At 43.5% G+C, this 13,182-nt stretch overlaps 1 protein-coding gene across 1 annotated transcript in view; it reads left to right on the top strand.

Moving 5' to 3' along the window:
* The window catches only part of LOC101985183, a 51,422-nt gene that overhangs the window by 34,084 nt on the left and 4,156 nt on the right, over window positions 1–13,182 (top strand). Inside the window, 3 exon segments of the mRNA XM_013348794.2 lie at window positions 3,616–3,918; window positions 5,979–6,176; window positions 11,865–12,071. Of these exon segments, the coding sequence (XP_013204248.1) occupies window positions 3,616–3,918; window positions 5,979–6,176; window positions 11,865–12,071 (708 nt within the window).

The raw sequence follows: 13,182 nt of genomic DNA, 5'->3' as shown, positions 1-13,182 counted from the left end.
CAAAAGAATACTGAAACCTAGTAACCAGTAAATTAAGTTATCCCCATAGTCATATAAACCTTGCATGATATAACCCATTGTATTGGTAACCAGAACAGTAAAATTCGTGTTGGAAATGAAAACTGCCATATTACCTATTATCCAGCAGGTGGCGCTGTTGCCAAGTCGGGATGAAAACGGGGTCCTGTTTCAGTGTCTGCCTAGTATTTGTTAAAAACTGGGAAATGCAAGTTGCTCAACAAAGTAAATTTAATTAAATCAATTCTGTACATGGAACCATAAACCCAGAATCCAGGGGTAGAGAAGAGTAACCTGGAAGCCGTGTATGCCTCCACGTGACAGAGTCACCCTGAAGGGTTACAGTTTTCGGCAACTGGCAACTGTGTGCTCTGGTTTGAGCCACTTAAGAGCTGTACTTGCAAGGGAGATTTAAAAGTGACTCAGAAAAGAGCAAACCATGCTGGCAGAGACTATGCAGGCCTGTGGAGTTTAAATCCACGTGGGGAGGCAGACAATAGGGTGCATGGGAACTTGAAGTCAATCTGAGGTGTCTAAAGGGAAAATATAAAGAACTGCAGCAAGAAAAGCCACTGCGTGATAATTTATATTAAACTGTTGGCTCCACGCAACAAGGCACAGGCTGCAGCTGAGGAAGGGAGGGGCTCGCGCCAAGCCGAACTCACGGCCGGCAGCAGAGCGGGGAGGGGGTGTGTGGTGGGGGGGAGAGGTCCTAAAACCAAATGTTGGGCGCCAGGTGAAGGCATAAGTCACAAACAATGCCACACCAGTTTGGAATTATGATTATAAGGTGGTATTTATTTAAAGGGAAAAAAACTTACAGATAACCATCCCAGACAACAGCCCTCTGCGCAATCAGGAAGGAGTCTAGTTGCTGGAAACGGAGCAGGAAGCAAAGAGAGCGAGAAGGGAAGTGGCTGCCTTTTTAAAGGGAGAGAGACCATGCCCCAGTGGGCTGGTATCTCAGCGGCTATAGGCTGGAGCAGCGGAAGGACCTCCTGCAACAGGGGAGAAATGGAGCCGAGAGACATCTGGACGTGGGTGGGGGAAGACAGAGACAATGAGGAAGTGAGATGTCCGAGCTGACCATTTCTTGTTATTGACTGAGTACACTGGGCTTTGTGTCCCTGGGTGTATAGGACCGGGCACAGGAACCACAAGCCATGGTGTTGTCATGTAATCAGCTTTGGCCATTGACATCTAGCACGCAATTCTAGAGGAAGTGTGCGTGAAAGAGAAGGGGAGGCAGATCATTGTCAAGGAAGCTGGAAAGTTTGCTGTGAGCTCCTTAGACCACTACAAATTATCACATCATTTGAGTGTAGAACAAGAACCTGTGTGACCCAATTAATTTGAGGGATCCCATTAGAAAAAAAAAATCGCCGGGCGGTGGTGGCGCACGCCTTTAATCCCAGCACTCGGGAGGCAGAGGCAGGTGGATCTCTGTGAGTTCGAGACCAGCCTGGTCTACAGAGCTAGTTCCAGGACAGGCTCCAAAATCACAGAGAAACCCTGTCTCGAAAAACCAAAAAAAAAAAAAAATCAAGGACTGAAGAGGCGGTCCAGCAGTTAAGAAGGCTTGCTGCACCAGCACCAGGACCAGAGAGTCTGGATCCTGACACCTGTAACAAGCCAGGCATTGTCAGGCCTGCCTATAGCCCCAGCACAGCAGGGGCCAGGACCGGGTGGTCACTGTGGTTTTCAGGATGCCAGGTTCAGTAGAGACCCTCCTCGAAGCAATGAAGCAGACAGGGATCGAGGGGGACACCTGATATCTTCCTCTGGCCTTTGTACTGTCTCTTGAGAGCACACACACACATGTACAGTTGTATACATGTGTACACGTGTGTATATACCATATACACATTCAGCAACTCCTTTCAGAGTATTTCCAATTTTTATTTGTATCTCAAGTAAAGGGTTTTAACATTTTTCTTTTTTTTGAGGTTTCGTTACGAATCTCTCATTTTCATAGAACAAAACAAAACAAACCACCTAGGATTGGAATCCACAAAGTTCTGGCTTGGCTTCCCTGCTCCTTTCCCCTCCGGGTTCCTAGTGAGATCTAGCAATACAAACTCATCATTGCTTCCATTCTTCTTCTTGTTTTCCTTGCCCATCAGTTTCACCTAACAATCACAAAAACGTCACAGCAGCTGAACTTGCTGACTCAGCTGGTGGACTTCTTCCACAGAAGGAGCTTTAGCAGGGCTAGTAGTGGGCCAGCTCAGCTGCTAAAATGCTCTTGCTGGAAAAGTCTGATTACTGTTGTTCAATCCTCAGATCCCTTGATGGAAAGAGACAGTCAACCTCCGGAAGCTGTCCTTTGACCTCCAGACTTGCACTGTGGCGTGTGTGCTGTTTGCACTCACACACACACACACACACACACACACACACACACACACACACACTGTCTATATACAACAATAAACGAAAACATAAACCCCAGGGTTATCTATTTTCTTGTCATAATTACAATAGAAATAGGCCAGGAGGAAGAACTATGACTTCTTTCATTTACATTATGGAGGTTGTTATACTTGATAAACATGATTCTTTTCTTTTCTTTTTGTTTTGTTTTTCGAGGCAGGGTTTCTCTGTGGTTTTGGAGCCTGTCCTGGAACTAGCTCTCGAACTCACAGAGTTCCGCCTGCCTCTGCCTCCCGAGTGCTGGGATTAAAGGTGTGCGCCACCACCGCCTGGCTAACATGATTCTTTTCTTTTGCAGTATTAAGGGATTGATCTTAGGGCCTCTACAAGGCTAAGCAAGCACTCTCCCACTGAGCAATAGTTTCATTCCTACTTGAGTATAATTCTTTGTGAAAACATCCGTTTCTTTGACAGCTCTTTACTTACGGCTTTATTATTCATTGGTGACCGTTGTCTGGATCAGTTATTTCATTAGGAGTTACAAAATGATGGTTTTCAGCTGGGCATGGTGGCACACAGCTGCAATCCCAGCACTAGGGAGTCTGAGCTATGGGATCTCTAGTTTGAAGCTAGCTTGCACTACATAAGACCTCTCAAAAACTCAAAAAGAGCCAGTGCAGTGGCTCAGAAGGCAAAAGCACATTTCATGGCAATCTGATGACTTAGTTTTGATTCCTAGGACCATGCGATAGAAGGAGAGAAGCGACTCCTGCCAGTTGTCCTCTGGTCTCCATATGAGACCATGGCATATGCCACCTCTCTCACAATGATAATCAAAAATAATAAAATAAAGTGGTCACTTTTAAATTCCTTCTGCACCTTGAGCGTGAATGTTCTGTAGAGTTTGCCCCATCAACAAAGGCTTCGGGTCACTGTTTCAGTTCCCACTTTTTGCTGTCATCTTTCCTTCCTTTAAATCTATGCCTTGTTTCTTAAATGATACTGTTTCTTTTTTTTTTTTTTTTTTTGATTTTTTCAAGACAGGGCTTCTTTTTGTAGCACTGGCTATTCTAGAACTCGTTCTATAGACCCCGCTGCCCAACAACTCATGACTAATTAAGGCTCTTTTCTCCTAAGGTTTTGTGTTATAGTTCACAAGAAGGAACAAATATATCTGTATTAAGTTTCAGATGGGACGTTTAATCTGTGTGTTGGTACATTTAGGACAATGGCGAAGCTTCTGACTTTGAGAGAGACATTGCTTACTCTGAAGGACCATCTGATGGGCAAAACATTGTGGGTAAATATCAACAAGATTTGCTCCACAAAGAAAAATTAGCCTCTGAGTTCGACAGACCTCCATACTCCTGCAGCTGGGAAGCCACGCCCGAGCAAGCCCATCACCAGGATTTCCTTGGCCAGTTGGCTACTCTACTGAGTGACAGCATTGGCCCCATACTAGCCACAGAGGAAGCGGTGAAAGAGAGGATCCAGGAAATGGGTGCAAATGAGCAACTGTGGAAATCTGTAAGTGTGCTGTCGAAAAGTTGCTCTTTCCCATGTAATTAGTGCATGTTTTTGTGTATGCATGTGGTTATGCATGCACACATGTGTCAGAGCATGTGGAGGCCAGAGGTTGAGCTTGGATGTATTCACCAGAGCTCACTGACTTGGCGACTTTGGCCAGTGGATTCTAGAGAATCAGCCTGTCTGTCTCTAGCGCTTGGATTACAGATGTGCACCAAGCTTTTTATGAGTGGTAAGTCTTCAAACTTGGGTCCTCATGTTGGCACCGCAAACCATCTGAGCCATCTCCCTCTTTACCCAATTTTATTGGTGTAATATGTAGATTTTTATATTAGCCAATTAGTAAGATCTTTCGTTTCGTTGCAGTTTTTAAAGATTTGTTTTTATTATCTTATTTATGTATATGTGCATATGTATGTGAATGTATGCTACTTATATGCGCCCCCAGGGAGGCCAGAAGAGGACCTCAGAGCCCCTTGAACTAGAGTTGTGAGTAGCTGTCAGCTCCCTGACTGTGAGGGACCTCTGCAGCCACCAGCCAGAAGATAAGGATTCTCAGGAAGCCAGAAGGAGTTCAGTTCAACATGGCTCTGTAGCCTGTGTTGATTGAGAGTCTGACCCCAAGCAGTTTCTTTTAAGCATATTTAAACACAGCACAGTTTGGTGAAAAACTTTCCTCAATCTTTTTGGTGAAAAACTAACTCAATCCCTTGTGCACAGTAAACCTGATGCTATGACTACATCAAAACTTGCTGTAAAGTACATGTGACATCTTTCATAAAGATGGGCTCTATTGATTGAAAAACTCATGATAAGTATCTGGGGGTGTATCCAATATGGTTATCTTGGCCACACAAATAATGCAAAAGGTCACCAGGTTATTAATCACATCGGCTCCCAGACTTCAGGGCAGAAAGCAGGTCCCACATCCCTCTCTTTGAAGAGATAACCCTGCATGTTTGATATTCCTGGTTCCTCTGGTCCTTCTCTGTGAGCACGAGGACCCCTGTGCCTCCCACACCTGACCTGGGTGTTGGATGCTGAGCCATCTCTCCAGCTCTTCATTGTAAGTTTGATTGCATTTTTATTACTAAGCAGAAGAAGAGAACAGGCTGTCCTCAACTGTATTGGAGACACGATAACTTGGTTAGAGCACAGAGTCCTGCTGTGACCCCAAGTTCCACCCTCTGCCAGCGGCGTGTTCTTGGGCAGCTTACTTATCGTACAAGCACTTTAGCTCCGTTTGTAATTGGAGCGAAGAACTGTCATTCCCACATTCAGTGTGGTTGCAAAGATTCAGTGGGTTAACAGATGAAAAGTGATTAGTGGAGTTCAGCACAGGATCCATACATATTTGCTTAATAGTACTGTATTAGCCAGGCATGACAGCCCATGCCTATAATCCCAGGTTGTAAGAAGCTGAGGGTATCATTGTGAATTCCAGGGCAGCCTGGGCTACATAGCAAGACCCTGTCCCAAAGAACAGCAGCAAAAATCAGTATGCAACTTTATTTCCCACTATGACTATATTTTATCTTTGTGTACCAAGGTTTTCTATTTATTTCTTAAAACAATGAATATATCCATTATCTATAGATCTATAGTATGATCCATAACTATAATACTAGGATTTGGGAAGCTAAAGCAGGAGAAATGTTGTGAGTTCAAGATTTTTCTGGCCAATAGACTAAAAATCTGTCTCAAAAATCCAAACAACCAGTGCTGTAGAGATGACTGTGCTTCACATTCAGTGAATAAGAGCACTTGCTACTCTTGCAGAGGACCTGGGTTCAATTCCCAGCACCCACACAGAGGCTCACAACTGTTTGTAATTCCAGTTCCAAGAAAAGACCTGATACCTTTTCTGGTCTCCTTGGATACTGAGCATGTGTGACACACAAACACACATTCACACAATAAAAAAGTACGTGTCAAATCTATCCATCTATCTAGTCACTCAGTGCCACCTCGGCGTCTCTAGAAGTAGAACTTGCATATACTTGGAATAGTGTGGGATGCCTGGACATATGGGAATGTTTATTTAATGTCATGTCTTGCAGAAAACTGAAGCCCTGCGGCAGGAAACTCAGATGCTCACGGAGAGATTGGAGCAGCTGTACCACCTTTATGGAGAAGTTGCTGCAAGGTTGCCCCAAACTGAGGGAAGTTACACTGGACAGAAAAGACCCCTGCAACACCTGGAAGGACAGGCCGCTGTCAACTACTCCCTGAGGAGTTTTGACACATGCAGGAAGAAGGTAAGAGTCTCCCGAGGGTGACGAGGCTCTCTGGGAAGGGTCACATTTTATTCTACTTTATCAATAGCTTAAACATGACTAAAGCTGCTGAGGCTATTCATGTCTTTCTATGTTGTGTGTATGTATGTGTTAGCATCTTACTGTGTAGCCCTGGCTGTACTCAAACTCGTAGCATCCCCATCTCAGCCCCCCAAGTGCTGGGACCACAGTGTGCACATCTGGCTTATATTTTTCTTGGGAATAAGAAAGAGGGGAATTTGCCTCAAATCCTTATTGCTTTTGATTTTCTAAAAAAGTCCCTCATCTTTTCTTATCTCTCATATGTATTGTGTATATATTTGATAAGTATTATGATGGTGCTTGCTAATATGAATCTTATTTTTAATATTATTTTTGGACAAGGTTTAGTTTGACAATATAATAAAGCCCAGGCTAGACCAAAACTCTCAACATAGCCAAGGCTAACCTTAAATTTATAGTTCCTCTGCCCCTGTCTTCATAGTCTAGCTGAGATTAGAGACATGTACCAACTCCGCTGACTGATAAATAACTTAATTCACTTTAAAAAAATTTTTTTAAGCCGGGGCGATGATGGCTCATGCCTTTAATCCTAGCAATTGGGAGGCAGAGGCAGGCGAATCTCTGTGAGTTCGAGGCCAGCCTGATCTACAAGAGCTAGTTCCAGGATAGGCTCCAAAGCTACAAAGAAACCCTGTCTCGAAAAACAAACAAACCAAAAAAAAAAAACCCAAAAAATTTAATTGAGCTTTTAAAAAATTTATTTATTCTTTTTTTAATGTGCATTGGTGTTTTTCCGCTGGTGTCGGGTCCCCTGGAAGTGAGCTGCCATGTGGGTGCTGGGATTGAACCCAGGTCCTCTGGAAGAGCAGCCAGCGCTCCCAGCCACCATGCCATCCCTCCAGCTCCTTCATTCACTTTTAAATGGGACGAACGGGAAATGCACTGAAAGGAATGGCTCTTTCGTGGTGGGATTCAAGGTACCATGACAGGTGACATGATGGGCATCTTTGAGGGGCACTGATGACATTCCTCAATCATTCCTGTGTACGCCATCCATCTTCTCTGCTTCCTGATTCCATGTTTCTGTGAGGGAAGGGGCAAACCGAAAAGACAGGAATGGCTGCAATTTTATTTCCAGGAGTTTCTGTTTCCATTTCAGCCACTCGGCAAAGAACTCTGTGCCATGTGCTAACCTGTGCCACACTCTTCTAGAATGATCTGGCTTGACGTACAACCTCACTCATCACTGACTAAGAGTCTGTTCACCCATCAGTGTGCGTTTGTGTTGTTTCCTTTGATGTGCTGGAATCAGAATCTTATCATGTGGCTTCAGCTGATCTAGAACTTGCTACACAGACCAGGTTGGCTGCAGACACATAGAGATCCACCTACCTTTGCCTCCCAAGTGTTGGGACCATTCAGTATTTTTGTTTTTTAAGAAAAAAAAAACCCAGAAAAAAGAAAGAAGCAAGCAAACAAAACCCAGAAACCTCTGTCACTGGGGCTGAAGAGGTGGCTCAACAGTTTAGAGCACTTGTTACTCTTGCAGTGGACCTGGGTTTGATTCCCAGCACCCATATCATGGCTCACAACTATGTGAAATTCCAGGGGACTTAATGCCCTATCCTGGCTTCCTCAAGCACCAGGCATGTCCACGGTACACATACGTGAATGTAAGCAAAATGCTCCATCATTCTGAAATGTTTGTTTTTGCCTTTTGAGACAGGATTTCACTATGCAGCTTGATATGGAGGCCAGGCCAGCCTCGAACTCACAGAGACCTGCCTGTCTCTGCAGCCATTCAAGTCCTGTGTCACCGTGCCAAGCTCACTCTGAAATGATGTAAAAAAACCTTGCCTCATAGTAATCAAGCTTGAGCATGCCTTCTGTGCCTGCTTTTGAGCAATAATAATTCATTTATATGCAAAAATTTAAACAATTCATTAGATTTTAAGAAATTCTTTTCACTATCCTTTGAAAAGGTCTCAGGAAAGCAATAGTAATTGTCCCATTCCTCTTTCTGCCTCTGCCATCCCAGGAACCAATTACTTAGGCATGCATCATTCAGCCATCGCTGCGGTACCTCACCATTGCAATAAAGCCAACATCACAACCAATTGAGTTTGGTGACATTTTCTGTTTGTTTGTTTTTCAGTGCATATAAAAAGCTCAATGACATTATATTGTAGTCTATTATGTTTCCACTATATATAATACATATGTCAAAACAAACTAGTAAAATGTTCTTTAGAAAGATAAAGTAGACAGCCCAGGCAAGCTTTTCTAATGAAGGTGAAAACAAGCAATGCTTGTGTGATGATTTGAGCGAGAACGGCCCCCATGGGTACGTGTATTTGAATGCTTCTTTCCTGGTTGGTGGAACTATTTGGGAAAGAATTGGGAGGTGTGGTCTTTTTGGAGGAGGTGTGTCACTGGGTCTGGGCTCAGGCTTTCTCTGCCTCTAACTTGTGAACAAGAAGTAAGCTCATGCCGGGCGATGGTGGCACATGCCTTTAATCCCAGCACTCGGGAGGCAGAGGCAGGTGGATCTCTGTGAGTTTGAGACCAGCCTGGTCTACAGAGCTAGTTCCAGGACAGGCTCCAAAGCCACAGAGAAACCCTGTCTCGAAAAACCAAAAAAAACAACAACAAAAAAGAAGTAAGCTCTTAACTACTGTTCTGGTGCCATGCTCCCTGCCAAGATGGTCATGAACTCACCCTCTGAAACTGTAAGCAAGCCCCCCAACTTAGTGCCTCCTTTTTTATTTATTTATTTATTAAAGATTTCTGTTTCTTTCCCGCCACCGCCTCCCTTTTCCCTCCCCCTCCCCCAATCAAGTCCCCCTCCCTCGTCAGCCCAAAGAGCAATCAGGGTTCTCTGCCCTGTGGGAAGTCCAAGAACTGCCCACCTCCATCCAGGTCTAGTAAGGTGAGCATCCAAACTGCCTAGGCTCCCACAAAGCTAGTAAGTGCAGTAGTATCAAAAACCCATTGCCATTGTTCTTGAGTTCTCAGTAGTCCTCATTGTTCGCTATGTTCAATGAGTCTGGTTTTATCCCATGATTTTTCAGAACCGGGCCAGCTGGCCTTGGTGAGTTCCCGATAGAACATCCCCATTGTCTCAGTGTGTGGGTGCACCCCTCGCGGTCCTGAGTTCCTTGCTCATGCTCTCTCTCCTTCTGCTCCTGATTTGGACCTTGAGATTTCTGTCCGGTGCTCCAATGTGGGTCTCTGTCTCTGTCTCCTTTCATCGCCTGATGAAGGTTAATATTCAGGAGGATGCCTATATGTTTTTCTTTGGGTTCTCCTTATTTAGCTTCTCTAGGATCACTAATTATAGGCTCAATGTCCTTTATTTATGGCTAGAAACCAAATATGAGTGAGTACATCCCATGTTCCTCTTTTTGGGTCTGGCTTACCTCACTCAGGATAGTGTTTTCTATTTCCATCCATTTGTACGCAAACTTCAAGAAGTCCTTGTTTTTTACTGCTGAGTAGTACTCTAATATGTATATTCCATACTTTCTTCATCCATTCTTCCATTGAAGGGCATCTAGGTTGTTTCCAGGTTCTGGCTATTACAAACAATGCTGCTATGAACTTAGTGAGCATATACTTTTGTTGTATGATGGGGCCTCTCTTGGGTATATTCCCAAGAGTGGTTTTGCTGGGTCCAGGGGTAGGTTGATCCCAAATTTCCTGAGAAACCGCCACACTGCTTAGTGCCTCCTTTTATAAGTTGCCTTGATCATGATATCTCCTCACAGCAATAGAAAGGAACTAAGACAATTTATATGCACAGAAAAGGAAAATATAAAAGAATATTTTGGGGTTGGGGATTTAGCTCAGTGGAAGAGCGCTTGCCTAGCAAGCACAAGGCCCTGGGTTCGGTCCTCAGCTTCAGAAAAAAAAAAAGACAAAATAAAAGAATATTTTACCCTCTAGGGCAACAAATCAAAAATCTAGGGACTCTTGGTGGAACTCAGCTATGGAGCGTGTGCTTAGCATTTAAAACCTTGGTTTGATTTCCATCACAGTGGGGATGGGGAGAGAAGAGAGAACAGGGAAGGAGGGAGGAAAAGGGAGGAGAGAAAACAAGGACAGAGAAGAGGAGATTTAAAAGAAATACATTCATATAAACAATATAATGAGAAAAGTCAGATCAAAAATCCCCAAGATACTCAGAATACCAAGAAAGAAAACTATTGGGCTTAAGAAGTCACTCCAGTAAGGTGGTAGATAATAAAGATATAAACACACAGGCTAAGGAAGTTCAGGTGGTAAAGCACTTGCTTAGCCTGAAGGAAGTCCTAGGTTCCATACCCAGTAACACATAACCAGGCACGGTGGCACATGCCTGTAATCCCATCATTCTGGAGGCAGACGCTGGGGGATCAGAAGTTAGGGACACCCTCAGCTATGGTGAGTTCTAGTTCAGAGATCCATGAGCACCTGTCTCACAAACCCTCCTCCAAAACACCGACAAACTCCAAGACTCTGAGGAAACAGTGTCATATGAGAATATTTTCTTTTGATTATCTTCTATGAATATATAAATATATACACGAAAAAAAATATATATGGTTTTATTTTTTTAATATTTATTTATTTATTTATTTAAGATTTCTGCCTCCTCCCTGCCACTGCCTCCCTTTTCCCTCCCTCTCCCCCAATCAAGTCCCCCTCCCTCGTCAGCCCAAAGAGCAATCAGGGTTCTCTGCCCTGTGGGAAGTCCAAGGACTGCCCACCTCCATCCAGGTCTAGTAAGGTGAGCATCCAAACTGCCTAGGCTCCCACAAAGCCAGTACATGCAGTAGGATCAAAAACCTATTGCCATTGTTCTTGAGTTCTCAGTAGTCCTCATTGTTCGCTATGTTCAGTGAGTCCAGTTTTATCCCATGATTTTTCAGAACCGGGCCAGCTGGCCTTGGTGAGTTCCCGATAGAACATCCCCATTGTCTCAGTGTGTGGGTGCACCCCTTGCGGTCCTGAGTTCCTTGCTCATGCTCTCTCTCCTTCTGCTCCTGATTTGGACCTTGAGGTTATATATGGTTTTAAAGACAAAATTCTCTGTGTAGCTCTGGCTGTCCTGGAACTTGCTCTGTAGACCAGGCTGGCCTTGAACTCAGCAGTTCACTGACTTCTGCCTCCTGCTGGGATCAAAAGCAGGTGCTGCCACCACCTGGCATTCTATGAATATCTTAGCACAACTGAAATAAGTAAAACCTTTTACTATATATTTTTCCATTTAGCAACATCACTATTATTTTAATAGATATGTTAGAAGTAATTTTTAGGGAATGTGTATTTTATCATACATACTTTAGCTCTTCTGACTTGACAACGGCATGGGTTCCATTTTTTCCATTACTAGTTATGCTGCACATCATGTTGTGGGTGAATATTTATCCAAATACTTACTACATTTTAATGCATTCTCAGGAAGGTGGATGAATCTCTGCTAACACATAATACTTATTATAAAATTGATTGCTTAACTATATCTTTTATGGCACTGAGTCATTTTCATTTACACATTTGATTTTCCTGATGATTTTATTAGTTCATATTTATGCCAACAGATATTCTACTTGTGCAATTAGCATTAAATCTCACCCAGAACATATTAAAGTGCAGTTCTTAATTTCAATACTCTTATCTACAAAGGAAAACTCTAGGACTCGGACTGCCCAGACGGATAAACACAGGAAGTTCAAACAGTTAGAAATGTTACTGGATAATGGGCAGAACTGGAAGACGGCTGCAGCCCCAAGAATGGAGGAGAAAATTCAGAGACTCCAGAAGCAGCTTACCGATTTGAAACTGTCAAATAAAAACATAAAAACTCAGCTGACAAGAATAAATATCCTTAAAGTAAGTGAAGGGGGACGGGGTTGTCAGACATTTCCCCGTGCTTAGGGCTCTTCCTGTTTCAGCTGCATAGTTTCCCGTCAACTCTTACACCTTTTACTTGTTTAGTTCGTTACTAAGTGGCCTGAGCCAGGTTCCACCGCTCACTAAGCCAAAAGAAAGAACCAAATTAGGGGTCTGGAGAAATGGCTCAGGGGTTAAGAGTACCAGCTTCTCTTCCAGAGGACTCAGGATCAATGCCAAGCACCCATCTGATGGCTAAGAATCATCTCTAACTCCAGTTCCAGGGGATCCAACCTGACCATCTTCTCACCTCTCAGCACTGCATGCACATGGTATGTAGGCATACATGCAGGCAAAACACCTAGACACGTTAAATAAAACATAAATATTTTTTAAGGGGCCAAATTATTAGTGGAAAGCAAAAAAAGAGATTTATTCATTTTGGTCACATTGTGAAGAAAGACGAAGAGATCCAGTGAATTCCCCAAGTCCATCTTTGGGGGCTTGAAATGAGACCACAATTTAAACATCCACATTTAGTCTGAACATTCCTGGTCAAGGTGAGGTCCTCCCTACCATTGGACCCATCATTGTCCGGGCCTCAGTCTCATCCCGTAAATTGGTCTGACAAGTTGTTTGAATTTTGTAAAATTTCCTCCTAGCAGACAAGTTTCCCTTCTGTCTGGTGACTTTTCCTTCTCCCAGCATGAGGTTTCTGTGCAAATTTCTTTGGGGTCATTTCTTGAACAGGCTGATAATCGATTGAGAAAAACTTTGTCTCCTTAGAACAGCTTCCTTCCTGCTAGGTCATTTACAGTGCTGTGGCAAGTGCATACGCACACATGTGCACAAACACAGGCACAAATGCATGCACACACATGCATAAACATACAATTAAAATGATTTTGTATATATGCAAAATAATATTAAAGCCTATAACCCAGTGGTTCTCAACCTTCCTAATGCTTCGACCCTTTAATACAGCTCCTCATGTTGTGGTGACTCTAACATTATTATTATTATTATTTTTGCTTTTTCGAGACAGGGTTTCTCTGTGGTTTTGGAGCCTGTCCTGGAACTAGCTCTTGTAGACCAGGCTGGTCTCGAACTC

Source organism: Microtus ochrogaster, chromosome 1 (assembly GCF_000317375.1).
Source record: "Microtus ochrogaster isolate Prairie Vole_2 chromosome 1, MicOch1.0, whole genome shotgun sequence".
NCBI lineage: Eukaryota > Metazoa > Chordata > Mammalia > Rodentia > Cricetidae > Microtus > Microtus ochrogaster.
The sequence above is the reverse complement of the archived record's forward strand: the minus strand, read 5'-3'. Positions and strand labels throughout refer to the sequence as shown.